The following is a 20,875-nucleotide window of genomic DNA, read 5'->3' as shown; positions in this document are numbered from 1 at the left end:
AAGCTCCTAGAGGTGGTTGAGAAGCTCCTAAAGGTGGTTGAGAAGCTCCTGGAGGACCTAGAGGTGGTTTAGAAGCTCCTAGAGGTGGTTTAGAAGGTTCTAGAAGGTCCTGGAGGTGGTTCAGAAGGTTCTAAAGGTGGTTTAGAAGCTCCTGGAGGTGGTTTAGAAGGTTCTAAAGGTGGTTTAGAAGCTCCTGGAGGTCCTAGAGGTGGTTTAGAAGCTCCTAGAGGTGGTTTAGAAGGTCCCAGAGGTGATTTAGAAGGTTCTAAAGGTGGTTTAGAAGCTCCTGGAGGACCTAGAGGTGGTTTAGAAGCTCCTAGAGGTGGTTCAGAAGCTCCTGGAGGTGGTTCAGAAGGTTCTAAAGGTGGTTTAGAAGCTCCTGGAGGTCCTAGAGGGGGTTTAGAAGCTCCTAGAGGGGGTTGAGAAGGTCCTAGAGGTGGTTTAGAAGCTCCTAGAGGTGGTTTAGAAGGTTCTAAAGGTGGTTTAGAAGCTCCTGGAGGTCCTAGAGGTGGTTTAGAAGCTCCTAGAGGTGGTTTAGAAGGTCCCAGAGGTGATTTAGAAGGTTCTAAAGGTGGTTTAGAAGCTCCTGGAGGACCTAGAGGTGGTTTAGAAGCTCCTAGAGGTGGTTCAGAAGCTCCTGGAGGTGGTTCAGAAGGTTCTAAAGGTGGTTTAGAAGCTCCTGGAGGTCCTAGAGGGGGTTGAGAAGGTCCTAGAGGGGGTTGAGAAGGTCCTAGAGGTGGTTTAGAAGCTCCTAGAGGTGGTTTAGAAGGTTCTAAAGGTGGTTTAGAAGCTCCTGGAGGACCTAGAGGTGGTTTAGAAGCTCCTGGAGGTGGTTCAGAAGGTTCTAAAGGTGGTTTAGAAGCTCCTAGAGGTGGTTTAGAAGCTCCTGGAGGTGGTTCAGAAGCTCCTAGAGGTGGTTTAGAAGCTCCTAGAGGGGGTTTAGAAGGTTCTAAAGGTGATTTAGAAGCTCCTGGAGGACCTAGAGGGGGTTTAGAAGGTCCTAGAGGTGGTTTAGAAGCTCCTCAAGGGGGTTTAGAAGGTTCTAAAGGTGGTTGAGAAGGTTCTAAAGGTGGTTTAGAAGCTCCTGGAGGTCCTAGAGGGGGTTTAGAAGCTCCTGGAGGTGGTTTAGAAGGTCCCAGAGGTGATTTAGAAGGTTCTAAAAGTGATTTAGAAGCTCCTGGAGGACCTAGAGGGGGTTTAGAAGCTCCTCAAGGGGGTTTAGAAGCTCCTCAAGGGGGTTTAGAAGGTTCTAAAGGTGGTTGAGAAGGTTCTAAAGGTGGTTTAGAAGCTCCTGGAAGACCTAGAAGGTCCTAGAGGTGGTGGGACCTCCATCTTCTCCTTCTCTTCCCCCTCAGAGTCGTTGCGGGCGCCCTCGGTCTTCCCCTTGATCTCCAACGAGGCCTGCGGTGACCTGGTCACCATGGGCTGCTTGGCCTTGGACTTCTTCCCGCCGCCGGCCTCCGTCACCTGGAGCCCCAGCACCTCCGGGGACGCCGTGACCTTCCCCGAGGTCCACGATGCCTCCAGCGGCTTCTACACCCTCAGCGGGACCTTCTCCCTCCCAGCCGAGAAGGTCCAAGGCGGCTCCTTCCAGTGCCGGGTCCTCCACGAAGGCTCCAACAGCACCGTGGAGATCACGGGTGAGCTTCTCGAGGGCCTCGGTGGCCTCCGAGTCCTGGTTCTTGAGGTTCTTGGGGGTCTCCAGGGGGTCTTTGAGGTCCTCAAGTCTTGGTTCTTGAGGTTCTTGGGGGTCTCCAAGGGTTCTAGAAGGTCCTAGAGGGCTCCAAGCCTTGGTTCTTGAGGTTCTTCGTGGTCTTCATGGGGTCTTTGAGGTCTTTGAGGGCTCCAAGTCTCATTTCATGAGGTTCTTGGTGGCCTCGGAGCCTTCTAGAAGCTCCTAGAGGCCTTCAAGATGCTTTGAGGTGGCTCCAAGTCTCATTTCATGAGGTTCTTGGTGGCCTCGGAGCCTTCTAGAAGCTCCTAGAGGGCTCCTAGTCTTGGTTCTTGAGGTTCTTGGTGGCCTCGGAGCCTTCTAGGAGCTCCTAGAGGCCTTCAAGATGCTTTGAGGTGGCTCCAAGTCTCGTTTCTCGAGGTTCTTGGTGGCCTCGGAGCCTTCTAGAAGCACCTAGAGGTCTCCAACTCTTGGTTCTTGAGGTTCTTGGTGGCCTCGGAGCCTTCTAGAAGCTCCTAGAGGGCTCCAAGTCTCGGTTCTTGAGGTTCTTGGTGGCCTCGGAGCCTTCTAGAAGCTCCTAGAGGCCTTCAAGATGCTTTGAGGTGGCTCCAAGTCTCGTTTCTTGAGGTTCTTGGTGGCCTCGGAGCCTTCTAGAAGCTCCTAGAGGGCTCCTAGTCTTGGTTCTTGAGGTTCTTGGTGGCCTCGGAGCCTTCTAGAAGCTCCTAGAGGGCTCCAAGTCTTGGTTCTTGAGGTTCTTGGTGGCCTCGGAGCCTTCTAGAAGCTCCTAGAGGCCTTCAAGATGCTTTGAGGTGGCTCCAAGTCTCGGTTCTTGAGGTTCTTGGTGGCCTCAGAGCCTTCTAGAAGCTCCTAGAGGCCTTCAAGATGCTTTGAGGTGGCTCCAAGTCTCATTTCATGAGGTTCTTGGTGGCCTCGGAGCCTTCTAGAAGCTCCTAGAGGCCTTCAAGATGCTTTGAGGTGGCTCCAAGTCTCATTTCATGAGGTTCTTGGTGGCCTCGGAGCCTTCTAGAAGCTCCTAGAGGGCTCCAAGTCTTGGTTCTTGAGGTTCTTGGTGGCCTCGGAGCCTTCTAGGAGCTCCTAGAGGCCTTCAAGATGCTTTGAGGTGGCTCCAAGTCTCATTTCATGAGGTTCTTGGTGGCCTCGGAGCCTTCTAGAAGCTCCTAGAGGCCTTCAAGATGCTTTGAGGTGGCTCCAAGTCTCGTTTCTCGAGGTTCTTGGTGGCCTCGGAGCCTTCTAGAACCTCCTAGATGCCTCCACGTCTCCATTTCATGAGGTCCTAGGTGGTTTCCAAAGGTTCTTTGAGGTCCTGGTGGCCTCCAACCCCCCCTAGAAGCTCCTCCTTGACCTCTTCTCCGTCTTCTCCAGATCCTTGTGGTCCTCCCGACCTCGACGTCCACCTCCTGAGCGACCCCAGCGAGGTCCACGGCGACAAGGTCCTTCTCCTCTGCCTCGTGGAAGGTTCCGGAGCCGAAGAAGCCCGGGTGGAGTGGTTGAAGAGCCACCAGGTGGTGGATCTGGACCAGGAGACCTCGAGCTGCGACCGTTGCTCCCACGGAGCCTCCACCTTCTCCAGCAAAGTCAACGTCACCCGCCAGAGCTGGGAGCTCGGCGTTGTCTTCTCCTGCAAGGTCACCCACCCCGACTGGAAGGTCCCCAGGGTCTTCAACATCAGCAACCAGTGTCAAGGTGAGGTTGGAGATGGAGCTGGAGGTTCCTCAAGGCCTCCAGGAGCTTCTGGAAGGGTTGAGGGGGCTCCAAGCCTCGTTTCTTGAGGTTCTTGGTGGTCTCCAAGGGTTCCTCGAGGTCCTAGAGGCCTCCGAGTCTCAGTTCTTGAGGTTCTAGAAGCTCCTAGAGGCCTTCAAGATGAGTTGAGGTGGCTCCAAGTCTTGGTTCTTGAGGTTCTTGGGGGTCTCCAAAGGTTCCTTGAGGTCCTAGAGGCCTCCAAGTCTCGTTTCTTGAGGTTCTTGGGGGTCTCCAAAGGTTCCTTGAGGTCCTAGAGGCCTCCAGGTCTCATTTCTTGAGGTTCTTGGAGGTCTCCAAGGGTTCCTTGAGGTCCTAGAGGGCTCCAAGTCTCAGTTCTTGAGGTTCTAGAAGCTCCTAGAGGCCTTCAAGATGAGTTGAGGTGGCTCCAAGTCTTGGTTCTTGAGGTTCTTGGGGGTCTCCAAGGGTTCCTTGAGGTCCTAGAGGCCTCCAAGTCTCGTTTCTTGAGGTTCTTGGGGGTCTCCAAGGGTTCCTCGAGGTCCTAGAGGGCTCCAGGTCTCGTTTCTTGAGGTTCTTGGTGGTCTCCAAGGGTTCCTCGAGGTCCTAGAGGCCTCCAAGTCTCATTTCTTGAGGTTCTTGGGGGTCTCCAAAGGTTCCTTGAGGTCCTAGAGGCCTCCAGGTCTCGTTTCTTGAGGTTCTTGGGGGTCTCCAAGGGTTCCTTGAGGTCCTAGAGGCCTCCAGGTCTCATTTCTTGAGGTTCTTGGAGGTCTCCAAGGGTTCTTTGAGGTCCTAGAGGCCTCCGAGTCTCAGTTCTTGAGGTTCTAGAAGGTCCTAGAGGCCTTCAAGATGAGTTGAGGTGGCTCCAAGTCTTGGTTCTTGAGGTTCTTGGGGGTCTCCAAGGGTTCCTTGAGGTCCTAGAGGCCTCCAAGTCTCATTTCTTGAGGTTCTTGGTGGTCTCCAAAGGTTCCTTGAGGTCCTAGAGGCCTCCAGGTCTCATTTCTTGAGGTTCTTGGAGGTCTCCAAGGGTTCCTTGAGGTCCTAGAGGCCTCCAGGTCTCATTTCATGAGGTTCTTGGTGGTCTCCAAGGGTTCCTCGAGGTCCTAGAGGGCTCCGAGTCTCAGTTCTTGAGGTTCTAGAAGCTCCTAGAGGCCTTCAAGATGAGTTGAGGTGGCTCCAAGTCTTGGTTCTTGAGGTTCTTGGTGGTCTCCAAGGGTTCCTTGAGGTCCTAGAGGTCTCCGAGTCTCATTTCTTGAGGTTCTTGGGGGTCTCCAAGGGTTCTTTGAGGTCCTAGAGGCCTCCAGGTCTCATTTCTTGAGGTTCTTGGGGGTCTCAAAGGGTTCCTCGAGGTCCTAGAAGGCTCCAGGTCTCATTTCTTGAGGTTCTTGGGGGTCTCCAAAGGTTCCTTGAGGTCCTAGAGGCCTCCAGGTCTCATTTCTTGAGGTTCTTGGGGGTCTCCAAGGGTTCCTCGAGGTCCTAGAGGGCTCCAAGTCTCAGTTCTTGAGGTTCTAGAAGCTCCTAGAGGCCTTCAAGATGAGTTGAGGTGGCTCCAAGTCTCAGTTCTTGAGGTTCTTGGTGGTCTCCAAGGGTTCCTCGAGGTCCTAGAGGGCTCCAAGTCTCAGTTCTTGAGGTTCTTGGTGGTCTCCAAGGGTTCCTCGAGGTCCTAGAGGGCTCCAAGTCTCAGTTCTTGAGGTTCTAGAAGCTCCTAGAGGCCTTCAAGATGAGTTGAGGTGGCTCCAAGTCTTGGTTCTTGAGGTTCTTGGGGGTCTCCAAAGGTTCCTTGAGGTCCTAGAGGCCTCCAAGTCTCGTTTCTTGAGGTTCTTGGGGGTCTCCAAGGGTTCCTCGAGGTCCTAGAAGGCTCCAGGTCTCATTTCTTGAGGTTCTTGAGGGTCTCCAAGGGTTCCTTGAGGTCCTAGAGGCCTCCAGGTCTCATTTCTTGAGGTTCTTGGGGGTCTCCAAGGGTTCCTCGAGGTCCTAGAGGCCTCCAAGTCTCATTTCCTGAGGTTCTAGAAGCTCCTAGAGGCCTTCAAGATGCCTCGAGGTGGCTCCAAGTCTCGTTTCATGAGCTTCTTGGTGGCTTCCGAGGGTTCCTGGACCTCTCGGTGGCCTCCAAGCCCTCGGAGCTCCCCTCAAGCTCCTTCCCCTCTTCCAATCCTTGAAGGTCCCGCCAAGCTGGAGGTCACGGTCCTTCCCCCGACCCTGGAGGAGCTTTATTTGACCCAAAACGCCTCCATCCGCTGCCTGGTGACCAACGTGGAGGACCCCGAGGACCTGAAGATCTCCTGGAGCCAAGAAGGAACCGGAAGCTTGGGAGATGTGACCACCAGCCCCCCCGAGGAGCTGCCCAACGGCCTCTTCTCCGTCTCCAGCACCTTGAGGGTCTGCGCCGAGGACTGGAACCTGGGCCACCGCTTCACCTGCCAGGTCCACCTGGACCACCTGGACGAGACCATCAGCAGGAGCTTGAAGAAGGAGACAGGTAGGACCTCCTGGGGGCCTCTCGGAGCTGCTTCTCCACCTCTAGAGCTTCGTCTCCACCTCTTGATGGGCTCCAGGAGCTGCTTCTCCACCTCCTGGAGCTTCTTCTCCACCTCCTGGAGCTGCTTCTCCACCTCCTGGAGCTTCTTCTCCACCTCTGGAGCTTCTTCTCCACCTCCTGGAGCTTCTTCTCCACCTCCTGGAGCTTCTTCTCCACCTCCTGGAGCTTCTTCTCCACCTCTGGAGCTTCTTCTCCTGCTGAAGAACCTCAAGGAGACGTTGTGGGACCTTCTGGGTTGAGGAGAAGAGGCTTTGAGGTCACCTGGAAGGGCTTTGAGGTCACTTAGAAGAGTTTTAAGGTCTCCTAGAAGGCTTTGAGGTCTCCTAGAAGGGTTTTGAGCTCCTGAGAAGGTCTCCTAGAAGGGTTTTGAGGTCTCCTAGAAGGGTTTTGAGGTCTCCTAGAAGGCTTTGAGGTCACCTAGAAGGGCTTTGAGGTCACCTAGAAGGGTTTTGAGGTCTCCTAGAAGGGCTTTGAGGTCACCTAGAAGGGCTTTGAGGTCTCCTAGAAGGGCTTTGAGGTCTCCTAGAAGGGTTTTGAGGTCTCCTAGAAGGGCTTTGAGGTCTCCTAGAAGGGCTTTGAGGTCTCCTAGAAGGGCTTTGAGGTCTCCTAGAAGGGTTTTGAGGTCTCCTAGAAGGCTTTGAGGTCTCCTAGAAGGGCTTTGAGGTCTCCTAGAAGGGCTTTGAGGTCTCCTAGAAGGGTTTTGAGGTCACCTAGAAGGGCTTTGAGGTCTCCTAGAAGCGCTTGAGGTCACCTAGAAGGATTTGAGGTCTCCTTGAAGGGTTTTTAGGTCTTCTAGAAGGGTTTGAGGTCACCTAGAAGGGTTTTGAGGTCACCTAGAAGAGTTTGAGGTCTCCTAGAAGGGTTTTGAGCTCCTGAGAAGGTCACCTAGAAGGGTTTGAGGTCACCTAGAAGGCTTTGAGGTCACCTAGAAGGGCTTTGAGGTCACCTAGAAGGGCTTTGAGGTCACCTAGAAGGGCTTTGAGCTCCTGAGAAGGTCATCTAGAAGGGTTTTGAGGTCACCTAGAAGGGTTTGAGCTCCTGAGAAGGTCACCTAGAAGGGCTTGAGGTCACCTAGAAGGGCTTTGAGATCACCTAGAAGGGTTTGAGGTCTTCTAGAAGGCTTTGAGGTCTCCTAGAAGGGTTTGAGGTCTCCTAGAAGGGCTTGAGGTCACCTAGAAGGGTTTTGAGGTCTCCTAGAAGGGCTTTGAGGTCACCTAGAAGGATTTGAGGTCACCTAGAAGGGTTTTGAGCTCCTGAGAAGGTCACCTAGAAGGGTTTGAGGTCTCCTAGAAGGGTTTTGAGGTCTCCTAGAAGGGCTTTGAGGTCACCTAGAAGGGCTTTGAGCTCCTGAGAAGGTCTCCTAGAAGGGCTTGAGGTCTCCTAGAAGGGTTTTGAGGTCACCTAGAAGGGTTTTGAGCTCCTGAGAAGGTCTCCGAGGCGGTTTTGAGGCCCTGAGAAGGTCCCCCAGGAGGTCCTTCCCCCCCCCACAACCCCCTCCCTGGTCTTCTCCTCAGCGTCCTCGGTGGTCGCCCCCGACGTCTACGTGTTCCCACCTCCCTCGGCCGAGTTAGAGCGAGAAGAAGTGGCCACCTTGACCTGCTTGGCCACCGGGTTCCGGCCCCGGGACATCTTGATGACCTGGACCCAAGGCGACCATCCCGTCCCTTCCGAGAGCTTCGTGGTCCTGGGGCCTGAAGCTCAAGGCGACCTCTACGTGGTCACCAGCATCTTGAGCGTCCCCGTGGGCTCCTGGCAGAGCGGGGAGGTCTTCTCCTGCCTGGTGGCCCACGAGGGCTTCCCCTTGCACTTCGTGCAGAAGACGTTGGATAAATCTTCCGGGAAACCCGTGGCCCTCAACGTCTCCGTGATCCTGGCCGACTCCGACGTCACCTGCTACTAGAGACCCTGTGGGGTGGGGTGGGAGGAGAAGGAGACCTCCCCGGGGCTTGTTGGACCTTGTGGAGATGAATAAAGAGGAAAAGAGTGAAGAAAGTCCATGTGGTGGTGGAGAAAAGGGGGCTGGGGGGTGGTGGGACTTCATAATCTTCATCGATTCTTGGTTCTCCTTGAGGGTTGGGGCGGAAAATGAAGGTTTCTTGGTGGTGGAACCCAAAATCTTCATCGATTTTTGGGTTTCGTGAAGGTTTTGGTCCCAAATTCAGTGGGAAATGAGTTTTTTTTGGTGGTAGAACCCAAAATCTCGATGGATTCTGGGTTCTCCTCGAGGTTTCCTCAAGGATTGGGTGGAAAATGAGGGAAAACGAGTGGAAAATGAGGGTTTTTTGGTGGTAGAATCCAAAATTTTCATCGATTTTTGGGTTTCGTGAAGGTTTTGGTCCCAAATTCAGTGGGAAATGAGGTTTTTTTGGAGGTAGAACCCAAAATCTTGATGGATTCTGGGTTCTCCTCAAGGTTTCCTCAAGGATTGGGTGGAAAATGAAGGAAAATGGATGGAAAATGAGGGTTTTCTGGTGGTAGAACCCCAAATTTTCATCGATTTTTGGGTTTCATGAAGGTTTTGGTCAAGGATTGAGGGGAAAATGAGGGTTTTTTGGTGGTAGAACCCCAAATTTTCCTCGATTCTTGGGTCCCATCAAGGTTTTATGAAGAATTGGCTGGAAAACGAGTGGAAAACGAGCTTTTTTGGAGCCCCCATGACCTTCTCCCCCCCCTCCCCAGGTCCCCTCGTGGTCCTGGTGGGTCCTGAAGGAGAAGACGAAGCCCCCAATGACCTCTGGACGACCTCGACCTTCCTCATCCTCTTCCTCCTCAGCCTCTTCTACAGCACCGGCCTCACCCTCTTCAAGGTGACCCCCGAGTCCCCGCCGCCACCTCACGAAATGACTAATTAAGGGCTCCTAATTAAGGAAACGTCTCGTTAGCAGGTGCTGTGACTGAAGTCGAAAGGAGAAGACCTCGAGCCGGGGTTGTCCTCTCGTTCCCACCACGTTTCGGGGCCTCCGGATGTGGCCGTTGAGGGGAAAATCTCATTTTTTTAATTGAAATAAAACCTCGTTTGCATGAATTTAAGGTCGTTTGTCGCTAATTAAGCTCAATTAAACCCGATTTCCCTTTGATTAAACTCAATTAAACTCAATTAAACCCAATTAAACTCAATTAAACCCAATTAAACGCGATTAAACCCCAATTTTCCTCCAAATAAAACAGATTTAACGCATTTTCCCTCCAATTAAACCCGTTTTCCTCTAATTAAATCCAATTTTTCTCTAATTATATCAATTTCCCTCCAATTAAAGCCAATTAAAACCAATTTCCCTCTAATTGAACCCATTTTACTCCAATTAAACCCAATTAAACTCAATTAAACCCATTTTCCCTCCAATTAAACCCATTTTCCTCTAATTAAATCCAGTTTTCCCGCAATTAACCCCATTTTCTCTCTTAATTAACCCAAATTAAACCCCGTTTTCCTCCAATTAACTGAAATTAAACCCATTTTCCCTCTAATTAAACCCATTTTACCCTTAATTAAACCCAATTAAACCCAATTTCCCACCAATTAAACCCAATTTCCCTCCAATTAACCTCAATTCAACCCAATATCCCTGCAATTAAGCCCAATTAAGCCCAATTAAACCAAATTAAACCCATTTTCCCTCCAATTAAACCCATTTTCCTCCAATTAAACCCAATTTTCCTCTAATTAAATGAAATTAAACCCTATTTCCCTCCAATTAAACCCAGTTTCCCTCCAATTAAACCCAATTAAACCCAATTAACCCCATTTTCCTTCCAATTAACCCCAATTAAACCCAATTTCCCTCCAATTAAACCCAATCTCCCTCCAATTAAGCCCAATTACCCCCAATTAAACCAAATTAAACCCATTTTCCCTCCAATTAAACCCAATTAAACCCAATTAACCCCATTTTCCTTCCAATTAACCCCAATTAAACCCATTTTCCCTCCAATTAAGCCCAATTAAACCCAATTTCCCTCCAATTAAACCAAATTTTCCTCCAATTAAGCCCAATTACCCCCAATTAAACCAAATAAAACCCATTTTCCCTATAATTAAACCCATTTCCCTCCAATTAAACCCATTTTACCCTCAATTAACCCCAATTAAACCCTAATTCCCTCTAATTAAACCCAATTTCCCTCTAATTAAACCCAATTTCCCTCCAATTAAGCCCAATTAAACCCAATTAACCCCATTTTCCCTCCAATTAACCCCAATTAAGCCCAATTACCCCCAATTAAACCAAATTAACCCCATTTTCCCTCCAATTAGACCCATTTTCCTCCCATTAAACCCAATTAAACCCAATTAAACCCCATTTCCCTCTAATTAAACTCAAGTTCCCTCTAATTAAACCAAATTAACCCCCATTTGCCCTCCAATTAACCCAATTAAACCCGATTTCCCTCCAGTTAAACTCATTTTTCCTCCAATTAACCCCATTTCCCTCCAATTAACCCCAATTAACCCCAATTTCCCTCCAATTAAGCCCATTTTACCCTCAATTAAACCCAATTAACCCCCTTTTCCCGCCAAAATCCCCCCTTTTCCCGCCAAAATTCCCCTTTTCCCGCCAAAATTCCCCTTTTCCCGCCAAAATTCCCCTTTTCCCGCCATTTTCTTTTTTTTTTTCTCCCCCGGATTCTTCCATTTCCCCTTTTTTTTGGGTCAATTTGAGGTTTTTTCGGTTTTCTTTTCGATTCTTTTGAGCCGATTCGAGTCATTTTGGGCTCCGAAACCAAAACTCCCCAAATCCCCTTTTTTTCACCTCAAAAATCTTCATTTTTCCCCCCAAACCCCCCGCGAGCGACGTTCCCGTGAGAAAAAAACCAGCAGAAACCAGCAAAATTCAAATATTTTATTCAAAAATTGGAAAAAATCATCCAAAAAGTCCATTTTTTGACGATTTTTATTGATTCTCACCCATTTTTTCAGAATTTTACCCCATTTTTACCCTTTTAATTCTCATTTTAACCCAATTTTTCACATTTTATCCCCATTTCTGACCCATTCTCAAATTTTTTCCCTAAATTTTTAATATTTTATCACATTTTTATCCCTTTTAACCCATTTTTTGTGCTTTTCTCCTCATTTTTGGTGCTTTTCTCCTCATTTTTTGATATTTTTCTCCACATTTTTGCTGTTTTTCTCCACATTTTTCTCCATTTTGACCCATTTTTATGTTTTTCACTCAATTTTTAAAGATTTTTCATCTATTTTTATCATTTTCCCCCCATTTTAAAATGTTTTTTGTCCCTTTTTATCATTTTCACCCCATTTTTTCGTGTTTTTCATCCTTTTTTTATAATTTTCACTCCATTTTTTGATTTTTTCGTCCCTTTTTATAATTTTCACCCCCTTTTTGGTGTTTTTTGTCCCTTTTTATCATTTTCACCCCATTTTTTAATGATTTTTGTCCCTTTTTATCATTTTCACCCCATTTTTTATGATTTTTGTCCCTTTTTTATCATTTTCACCCCATTTTTTCGTGTTTTTCATCCTTTTTTATCATTTTTCACTCCATTTTTTGATGTTTTTTGTCCCTTTTTATAATTTTCATCCCATTTTTTGATGTTTTTCATACTTTTTTATCATTTTCACCCCATTTTTTTCATGATTTTCATCCTTTTTTATCATTTTAACACCTTTTTTTCATGTTTTTCATCTCTTTTTAACATTTTCACCCCATTTTTTGATGTTTTTCATCCCTTTTTATCATTTTCACCCCATTTTTTCACATTTCAACCCATTTTTTCATGTTTTTCACCTCATTTTTCACCATTTTGACCAATTTTTAATGGTTTTCACACCACATCTTACGATTTTACCCTTTCTTTGTCCTTTTAACCCCATTTTTTTGTGTTTTTCCTCCCCTTTTTGTCGATTTTGACCTTTTTTCATGTTTTTTCCCCTCACATTTTAACCTTTTTAACCCCATTTTCATGATTTTGACCAATTCTTCATGTTTTTATCACATTTTTATTATTTCCCCTCCCATTTCTTTGTGGTTTTCATCCCAAATTTTATTTTTTTTGCCCCATTTCGCTGGTTTCCCCCAATTTTTGTGTTTTTACCAATTTTTTTTGCAATTTCCCTGCCATTTTTCCAATTTTCACCCCAATTTTTGCCTTAATTGCCCAAATTTGCCTTTTTTTCCAATTTTTCCTATTTTCCTCCCCATTTTGGGTTGTTTTCTCCCCATTTTTTTGTATCTTTGCCCCATTTTTTATGTTTCCCCCAATATTTTGTATTTAGCTCCATCATTTTGTGGGTTTTTTCCATTTTTTCCCCCAAAATTTTGTAATTTTGCCCCATTTTTTATTTTCTCCCCCATTTTTTTTTAATTTTTCCTCCATTTGGGGATATTTTTTGCCTTAAATTTTGTATTTTTCCCCGTTTTCTAAATATTATTCCACATTTTTTTTTAAATTTTTCCTCCCTTTGGGGATTTTTTCCCCAAAATTTTGTAATTTTGCCCCATTTCTTGATATTTTCCCCCATTTTTTTGTACTTTTCCTCCATTTGGAGATTTTCTTTTCCAAAAATTTTGTACTTTCCCCTCATTTCTTAATATTCCTCCCCATTTTTCTGTATTTTTCCTCTATTTGGATTTTTTTAAACAGAAAATTCTATATTTTTGCTCCATTTTTTTATATTTTCCCTCATTTTTTTTACATTTCCCCCCATTTTTTTTGCATTTTCCCTCTATTTTGATTATTTTAGCCCGAAATCTTATATTTTTGCTTCACTCTTTGATATTTTTTCCCATTTTAACATATTTTTCCTCCATTTTAACATATTTTTCCTCCATTTTCTTAACATTTTCCTCCATTTTCTTAACATTTTCCCTCCATTTCCTTTTTTCTTCCCTTTTTTTTTGATTTTTACCCCATTTTTTACATTTCCCCCCATTTTTTTGGTATTTTTCCTCCATTTTGCTGTATTTTTCCCCCAAATTTTCTATTTTCCCCTTATTTTTCCACATTTTTCCCCCTTTTTCATCATTTTCCCTCCAGTTAAACCCAATTTTCCTCTAATTAAACCCAATTTCCCTCCAATGAAACCCAATTAAACACCAAAAATCTTCAAAATCCCCCAGAAAATGCCTCAAATCCCCCAGAAAATGCCTCAAACGCACAGAAAATTCCTCAAAATGCCCCAAAACGCCTTCTAGAGGGACCCAAAAGAGCAAAAACGCTTCTAGAAGGCCCCAAAATGACAAAAAATGCTCTGAAAAGGCCCCAAAAGGAGAAAAAATGGTTCCAAATTGACAAAAAATGACAAAAATTGGTTCCAAAATGCCTCAAAATGACAAAAAAATGACAAAAAATGACAAAGAACGGTTCCAAAATGCATAAAAATGACAAAAAAAGACAAAAATTGGTTCCAAAATACCTCAAAATGCCAAAAAATGCCAAAAAATTGTTCCAAAATGCCCAAAAATGCAAAAAAATGGTTCCAAAAAGCTTCAAAATGACAAAAAATGGTTCCAAAATACCTCAAAATGACAAAAAATGGCTCCAAAATGCTTCAAAATGACAAAAAAGGTTCCAAATTCCTCAAAATGCCTCAAAATGACAAAAAAATTGTTCCAAAATGCCTCAAAATGACAAAAAAATGACAAAAAATGGTTCCAAAATGCCTCAAAATGACAAAAAATGATAAAAAATGCTTCCAAAATGCCTCAAAATGACAAAAATTGGCTCCAAAATACCTCAAAATGACAAAAAATGGCTCCAAAATGCTTCAAAATGTCAAAAAATGACCAAAAATGGTTCCAAAATGCCTCAAAATGCCAAAAAATGACAAAAATTGGTTCCAAAATACCTCAAAATGACAAAAAATGGTTCCAAAATGCCTCAAAATGCCAAAAAAAGACAAAAAATGACAAAAATCGGTACCAAAATGCCTCAAAATGACAAAAAATGACAAAAAATGGTTCCAAAATCCCTCAAAATGACAAAAAATGACAAAAATTGGTTCCAAAATGCCTCAAAATGCCAATAAATGGTTCAAAATTACTTCAAAATGCCAAAAAAATGATAAAAAATCGTTCCAAAATGCCTCAAAATGTCAAAAAATGACAAAAATTGGCTCCAAAATACCTCAAAATGACAAAAAATGGCTCCAAAATGCCTCAAAATGACAAAAAATGACAAAAATTGGCTCCAAAATACCTCAAAATGACAAAAATCGGTTCCAAAATGCATAAAAATGCCAAAAAATGGTTCCAAAATGCTTCAAAATGCCTCAAAATGCCAAAAAATGGCTCAAAAATGCCTCAAAATGACAAAAAAAGACAAAAAATGGTTCCAAAATCCCTCAAAATGAGAAAAAATGGTTCCAAAATGCCTCAAAATGACAAAAATTGATTCAAAATGCCTCAAAATGACAAAAAATTACAAAAAAATGGTTCCAAAATACCTCAAAATGACAAAAATTGGTTCAAAATGCCTCAAAACGACAAAAAATTACAACAAAATGGTTCCAAAATTCATAAAAATGCCAAAAATTGGTTTCAAAATGCTTCAAAATGACAAAAAAATGGCAGAAAATGGTTCAAAATGACAAAAAATGACAAAAATTTGTTCAAAAATACCTCAAAATGACAGAAAAAGACAAAAAAAGACAAAAATTGGTTCCAAAATACCTCAAAATGACAAAAAAATGGTTCAAAAATGCTTCAAAATTCCTCCAAATGCCCCCTAGAGACCCAAAAACTCCCTCCCCCCCCCGCGATTTTCAATAAAAAATCATAGAAAATTGGTAAAAATGTTTGAAAATTTTATTTTTTGGGGGAGGGAAATATTTACAAAAGGAGGAGAAAGAAATTTGGGGTGAAATCCAGGGAAATTGGGAATTTCTGGTGTCGGAGACGTCGAAAAGGTGGTTCCGGAGCTTGATTTGGGGTTATTTGACCTGGATTTTGGGGGAAAAAAGAGGAGAATTGGTTAAATTTGGAATTTCGGGAGGAAAAAACTGAGAGAATTGGTGAAATTGGGAATTTTAAGGGGGAAAAACCCGAGAGAATTGGTAAAATTTGGAATTTTGGAGGTCAAAAATGTGAATTTTGGGGTGAAAAGTTGGATTTTAGGGTCAAAAATGTGGATTTGGAGGTTGAAAATGTGAATTTTGGGGTGAAAAGTGGGATTTTAGGGTCAAAAATGTGGATTTGGAGGTCAAAAATGTGAATTTTGGGGTGAAAAGTGGGATTTTAGGGTAAAAATGTGGATTTGGAGGTCGAGAATGTGAATTTTGGGGTGAAAAGTGGGATTTTAGGGTCAAAAACGCGGATTTGGGGGTCAAAATGTGAATTTTGGGGTGAAAAGTGGGATTTTAGGGTAAAAATGTGGATTTGGAGGCCAAAAATGTGAATTTTGGGGTAAAAAATGTGGATTTTGGGGTCAAAAAGGGGGATTTGGAGGTCAAAGGGGGAATTTTGGGGTCAAAAATGTGGATTTTGGGGTGAAAAGTGGGATTTTAGGGTAAAAAGTGTGGATTTGGAGGTCAAAAGGGGGATTTTAGGGTCAAAAGGGGGATTTTAGGGTAAAAAATGTGGATTTGGAGGTTGAAAATGTGAATTTTGGGGTGAAAAGTGGGATTTTAGGGTCAAAAATGTGGATTTGGAGGTCAAAAATGTGAATTTTGGGGTGAAAAGTGGGATTTTAGGGTCAAAAATGTGGATTTGGAGGCCAAAAATGTGAATTTTGGGGTAAAAAATGTGGATTTTGGGGTCAAAAAGGGGGATTTGGAGGTCAAAAATGTGAATTTTGGGGTGAAAAGTGGGATTTTAGGGTCAAAAATGTGGATTTGGGGGTCGAAAATGTGAATTTTGGGGTGAAAAGTGGGATTTTATGGTCAAAAATGTGGATTTGGAGGTCAAAAATGTGAATTTTGGGGTGAAAAGTGGGATTTTAGGGTCAAAAATGTGGATTTGGAGGTCAAAAATGCGAATTTTGGGGTAAAAAATGTGGATTTTGGGGCCAAAAAGGGGGATTTGGAGGTCAAAGGGGGAATTTTGGGGTCAAAAATGTGGATTTTGGGGTGAAAAGTGGGATTTTAGGGTAAAAAGTGTGGATTTGGAGGTCAAAAGGGGGATTTTAGGGTCAAAAGGGGGATTTTAGGGTAAAAAATGTGGATTTGGAGGTCAAAAATGTGAATTTTGGGGTGAAAAGTGGGATTTTAGGGTAAAAAGTGTGGATTTGGGGGTCAAAAATGTGAATTTTGGGGTGAAAAGTCGGATTTTAGGGTCAAAAGGGGATTTGGAGGTCGAAAATGTGAATTTTGGGGTGAAAAGTGGGATTTTAGGGTCAAAAATGTGGATTTGGAGGTCGAAAATGTGAATTTTGGGGTGAAAAGTGGGATTTTAGGGTAAAAAGTGTGGATTTGGGGGTCGAAAATGTGAATTTTGGGGTGAAAAGTGGGATTTTAGGGTAAAAAGTGTGGATTTGGGGGTCAAAAATGTGAATTTTGGGGTGAAAAGTGGGATTTTAGGGTCAAAAATGTGGATTTGAGGCCAAAAATGTGAATTTTGGGGTAAAAAATGTGGATTTTGGGGCCAAAAATGGGGATTTGGAGGTCAAAGGGGGAATTTTGGGGTCAAAAATGTGGATTTTGGGGTCAAAAGGGAGATTTTAGGATCAAAAAGGTGGATTTTGGGGTCAAAAAGGTGGATTTGGGGGGTCTGGTACCTTGATGAGGGTGACGGTGGCGCTGTAGAAGAGGCTGAGGATGAAGAGGACGATGAAGGTCGACGCCGTGGCCCACAGGTTGTTGAGATCGTCCTCTTCGGCCTCCGTGAATCCATCCAAAAAGGCTTAAATTTCATTTTTTTTTTTTTTTGAGGAGCGAGGACCAAAAAAAAAAGAGGAGAAAGGTCAATTTTTTTATTTTGGGGGGGACGCAACCTCGTTTTGGGGTGATTTGAAGGGGTTTTGGGGGTCAGTTCAGGGAGGGGAGGGGTCGGCGCTGCCTTCCAAGGGGGGTTGGAGCCCAAAATCAGGGAAAAAGCAGAAAATTTGAGGATTTTAGCTCAAAATTTGAGGATTTTAGGTCAAAATTTGAGGATTTTAGCTCAAAATTTGAGCGTTGGGCGCGAAATTTGGGAGGAATAACTCAAAATTGGAGGGTTTTAGACCCAAATCTGAGGGAAATGACACAAAATCTGAGGGTTGGACCCTAAATCAGGGTGAAAACCAGAAAATTTGAGGATTTTAGCTCAAAATTTGAGGATTTTATGTCAAAATTTGAGGATTTTAGGTCAAAATTTGAGCGTTGGGCGCGAAATTTGGGAGGAATAACTCAAAATTGGAGGGTTTTAGACCCAAATCTGAGGGAAATGACACAAAATCTGAGGGTTGGACCCTAAATCAGAGTAAAAACCAGAAAATTTGAGGATTTTAGCTCAAAATTTGAGGATTTTAGGTCAAAATTTGAGGATTTTAGGTCAAAATTTGAGCGTTGGGCGCGAAATTTGGGAGGAATAACTCAAAATTGGAGGGTTTAAACCCAAATCTGGGGGAAATAACCCAAAATCTGAGGGTTGGACCCTAAATCAGGGTGAAAACCAGAAAATTTGAGGATTTTAGCTCAAAATTTGAGGATTTTAGCTCAAAATTTGAGCGTTGGGCGCGAAATTTGGGAGGAATAACTCAAAATTGGAGGGTTTTAGACCCAAATCTGAGGGAAATGACACAAAATCTGAGGGTTGGAACCTAAATCAGGGTGAAAACCAGAAAATTTGAGGATTTTAGCTCAAAATTTGAGGATTTTAGCTCAAAATTTGAGGATTTTAGGTCAAAATTTGAGCGTTGGGTGCGAAATTTGGGAGGAATAACTCAAAATTGGAGGGTTTAAACCCAAATCTGAGGGAAATAACCCAAAATCTGAGGGTTGGACCCTAAATCAGGGTGAAAACCAGAAAATTTGAGGATTTTAGCTCAAAATTTGAGGATTTTAGGTCAAAATTTGAGCGTTGGGCGCGAAATTTGGGAGGAAAAACTCAAAATTGGAGGCTTTAAACCCAAATCTGGGGGAAATAACCCAAAATCTGAGGGTTGGACCCTAAATCAGGGTAAAAACCAGAAAATTTGAGGATTTTAGCTCAAAATTTGAGGATTTTAGATCAAAATTTGAGGATTTTAGGTCAAAATTTGAGTGTTGGGCGCGAAATTTGGGAGGAATAACTCAAAATTGGAAGGTTTAAACCCAAATCTGAGGGAAATAACCCAAAATCTGAAGGTTGGACCCTAAATCAGGGTGAAAACCAGAAAATTTGTGGATTTTAGGTCAAAATTTGAGGATTTTAGGTCAAAATTTGAGCGTTGGGTGCGAAATTTGGGAGGAAAAACTCAAAATTGGAGGGTTTAAACCCAAATCTGAGGGAAATAACCCAAAATCTGAGGGTTGGACCCTAAATCAGGGTGAAAACCAGAAAATTTGAGGATTTTAGCTCAAAATGTGCAGGTTGGACCCGAATTTGGGGTGAATAATCTAAAATTTAAGAGTTTTAGCCCAAAATTTAGGCTGCATGACCCAAAATTTGAGGTTTTGGCCCCAAATCTGGGGGAAATAAGCTGAAATCGGGGGGTTGGACCCCAAAATTGAGGGAAATAACCTCAAATCGGAGAGTTTTAGCCTCAAATCTGAGCTAAAAACCCCAAAATCTGGGGGTTGGACCCTCAAATCCGTGGAAATGACCCCAAATCAGAGGATTTCAGCCCCAAAATCTGAAGGTTTTACCCCAAAATCGAGGGGTCGCACCCCAAATTGGAGTTTTTTACCCCCAAACCCCTATTTTTACCCCTAAAATGCAATTTTTTACCCCCAAATCCTATTTTTTATCCCCCAAATCCCTTTTTTATCCCCCAAATCCCATTTTTACTCCCCAAATCCCCCTTTTTTACCCCCAAATCCCCTTTTTTTACCCCAAAATCCCTTTTTTACCCCCAGATCTTGGTGTTTTACCCCCCAGATTGAAGATTTTTATCCCAAAATTGAAGATTTTTACCCCCAAATTCTGGTTTGTACCCAAAATTCCTGAATTTTGCCCCCAAATCCTGTTTTTTTCCCCAAAATTTTTGTTTTTTCCCCAAAAAACCTCTTTCTCATCCCCCAAATCCTGTTTTTTACCCCCAAATCCTATTTTTTACCCCAAAATGCAATTTTTAACCCCCAAATCCTATTTTTTACCCCAAAAATGTGAGGTTTTTGCACCCAAAATCACTTTTTAACCCCAAATTTGTATTTTTTACCCTCAAACCCTGCTTTTACCCCTCAAATCGAACCTTTTTTCCCTCTAATCGCAGCTTTTAACCCCAAAATCCTATTTTTTAACCCCAAATTGTATTTTTTAACCCCCAAATCCTATTTTTTACCCCCAAAATGCAAGTTTTTTACCCCAAATCCTCCTTTTTGCCCCCAAAATGTGAGTTTTTAACCCCCAAATCCTATTTTTTACCCCCAAATGCGAGTTTTTTAACCCCAAATCCTATTTTTTACCCCCAAAATGCAAGTTTTTTCCCCAAATCCTATTTTTTACCCCCAAAATGTGAGTTTTTAACCCCAAATCCTATTTTTTACCCCCAAATGCAAGTTTTTAACCCCAAATCCTATTTTTTACCCCCAAAATGTGAGTTTTTAACCCCAAATCCTATTTTTAACCCCAAAATGCGATTTTTTAACCCCCAAATCCTATTTTTTACCCCCAAATGCAAGTTTTTAACCCCAAATCCTATTTTTTACCCCAAAATGCGAGTTTTTAACACCCAAATCCTCCTTTTTACCCCAAAATGCAAGTTTTTAACCCCCAAATCCTATTTTTTACCCCAAAATTCGAGTTTTTTACCCCAAATCCTATTTTTACCCCCAAAATGTGAGTTTTTAACACCCAAATCCTATTTTTAACCCCAAATTGTATTTTTAAACCCCAAATCCTATTTTTTACCCCAAAATGCGAGTTTTTTAACCCCAAATCCTGTTTTTTACCCCCAAATGCAAGTTTTTAACCCCAAATCCTATTTTTTACCCCCAAAATGTGAGTTTTTAACCCCAAATCCTATTTTTAACCCCAAAATGCGATTTTTTAACCCCCAAATCCTATTTTTTACCCCCAAATGCAAGTTTTTTACCTCAAATCCTATTTTTTACCCCTAAAATGCGAATTTTTAACCCCAAATCCTATTTTTTAACCCCAAATTGTATTTTTTAACCCCCAAATCCTATTTTTAACCCCAAAATGCAAGTTTTTTACCCCAAATCCTATTTTTTACCCCCAAATGCAAGTTTTTAACCCCAAATCCTATTTTTTACCCCAAAATGCTATTTTTTACCCCCCAAATCCTATTTTTTACCCCAAAATGTGATTTTTTTCACCCCAAATCACTCTTTAACCCCAAATTTGGATTTTTTTCCCCCTAAATCCTGCTTTTCCCCCTCAAATCTTGGGTTTTTCCCCTCAAATGTTGGTTTTTTCCCCTCAAATCTTGGTTTTTTACCTCAAAATCTTGGTTTTTTACCTCAAAATCTGAGCTGGAGCCCCAAAAATCAAGATGGAGGAGGAAGAAAATGGAGGAGAAACAAGATGGAGGAGAAACAAGATGGCGGAGAAACAAGATGGAGGAAGAAGATGGAGGAACAAGATGGCGGAGAAACAAGATGGCGGAGGCCCCGTTCCCACCACAAGAAGGTCACTCCCACCATGCAAAAAAAAAAACTACTTTATTTGGGGTCATTTCATGAGATTTTGGGGCTTTTCATGAGATTTTGGGGCCATTTCATGAGATTTTGGGGCTTTTCATGAGATTTTGGGGCATTTCATGAGATTTTGGGGTCATTTCATGAGATTTTGGGGCCATTTCATGAGGTTTTGGGTCATTTCATGAGATTTTGGGGCCATTTTATGGATTTTGGGGTCATTTAATGAGATTTTGGGGTCATTTAATGAGATTTTGGGGTCATTTCATGA

General features: G+C 43.4%; 1 protein-coding gene and 1 gene segment (V, D, J or C); one reads left to right on the top strand and one right to left on the bottom strand.

Moving 5' to 3' along the window:
- The window catches only part of LOC138732516 (CKLF-like MARVEL transmembrane domain-containing protein 5), a 104,332-nt gene that overhangs the window by 25,508 nt on the left and 57,949 nt on the right, over positions 1-20,875 (bottom strand). The window lies entirely within an intron of this gene.
- Positions 1,356-7,908, top strand: LOC138732535 (Ig alpha chain C region-like). The segment is given in 4 exon segments: positions 1,356-1,640; positions 3,056-3,376; positions 5,550-5,867; positions 7,442-7,908. Coding segments are annotated over 4 exon segments (1,245 nt in total).

Source organism: Phaenicophaeus curvirostris, chromosome 33, assembly GCF_032191515.1.
Source record: "Phaenicophaeus curvirostris isolate KB17595 chromosome 33, BPBGC_Pcur_1.0, whole genome shotgun sequence".
In the NCBI taxonomy this organism is placed as follows: Eukaryota; Metazoa; Chordata; class Aves; order Cuculiformes; family Cuculidae; genus Phaenicophaeus; species Phaenicophaeus curvirostris.
This window is presented reverse-complemented; position numbering and strand designations above follow the sequence as displayed.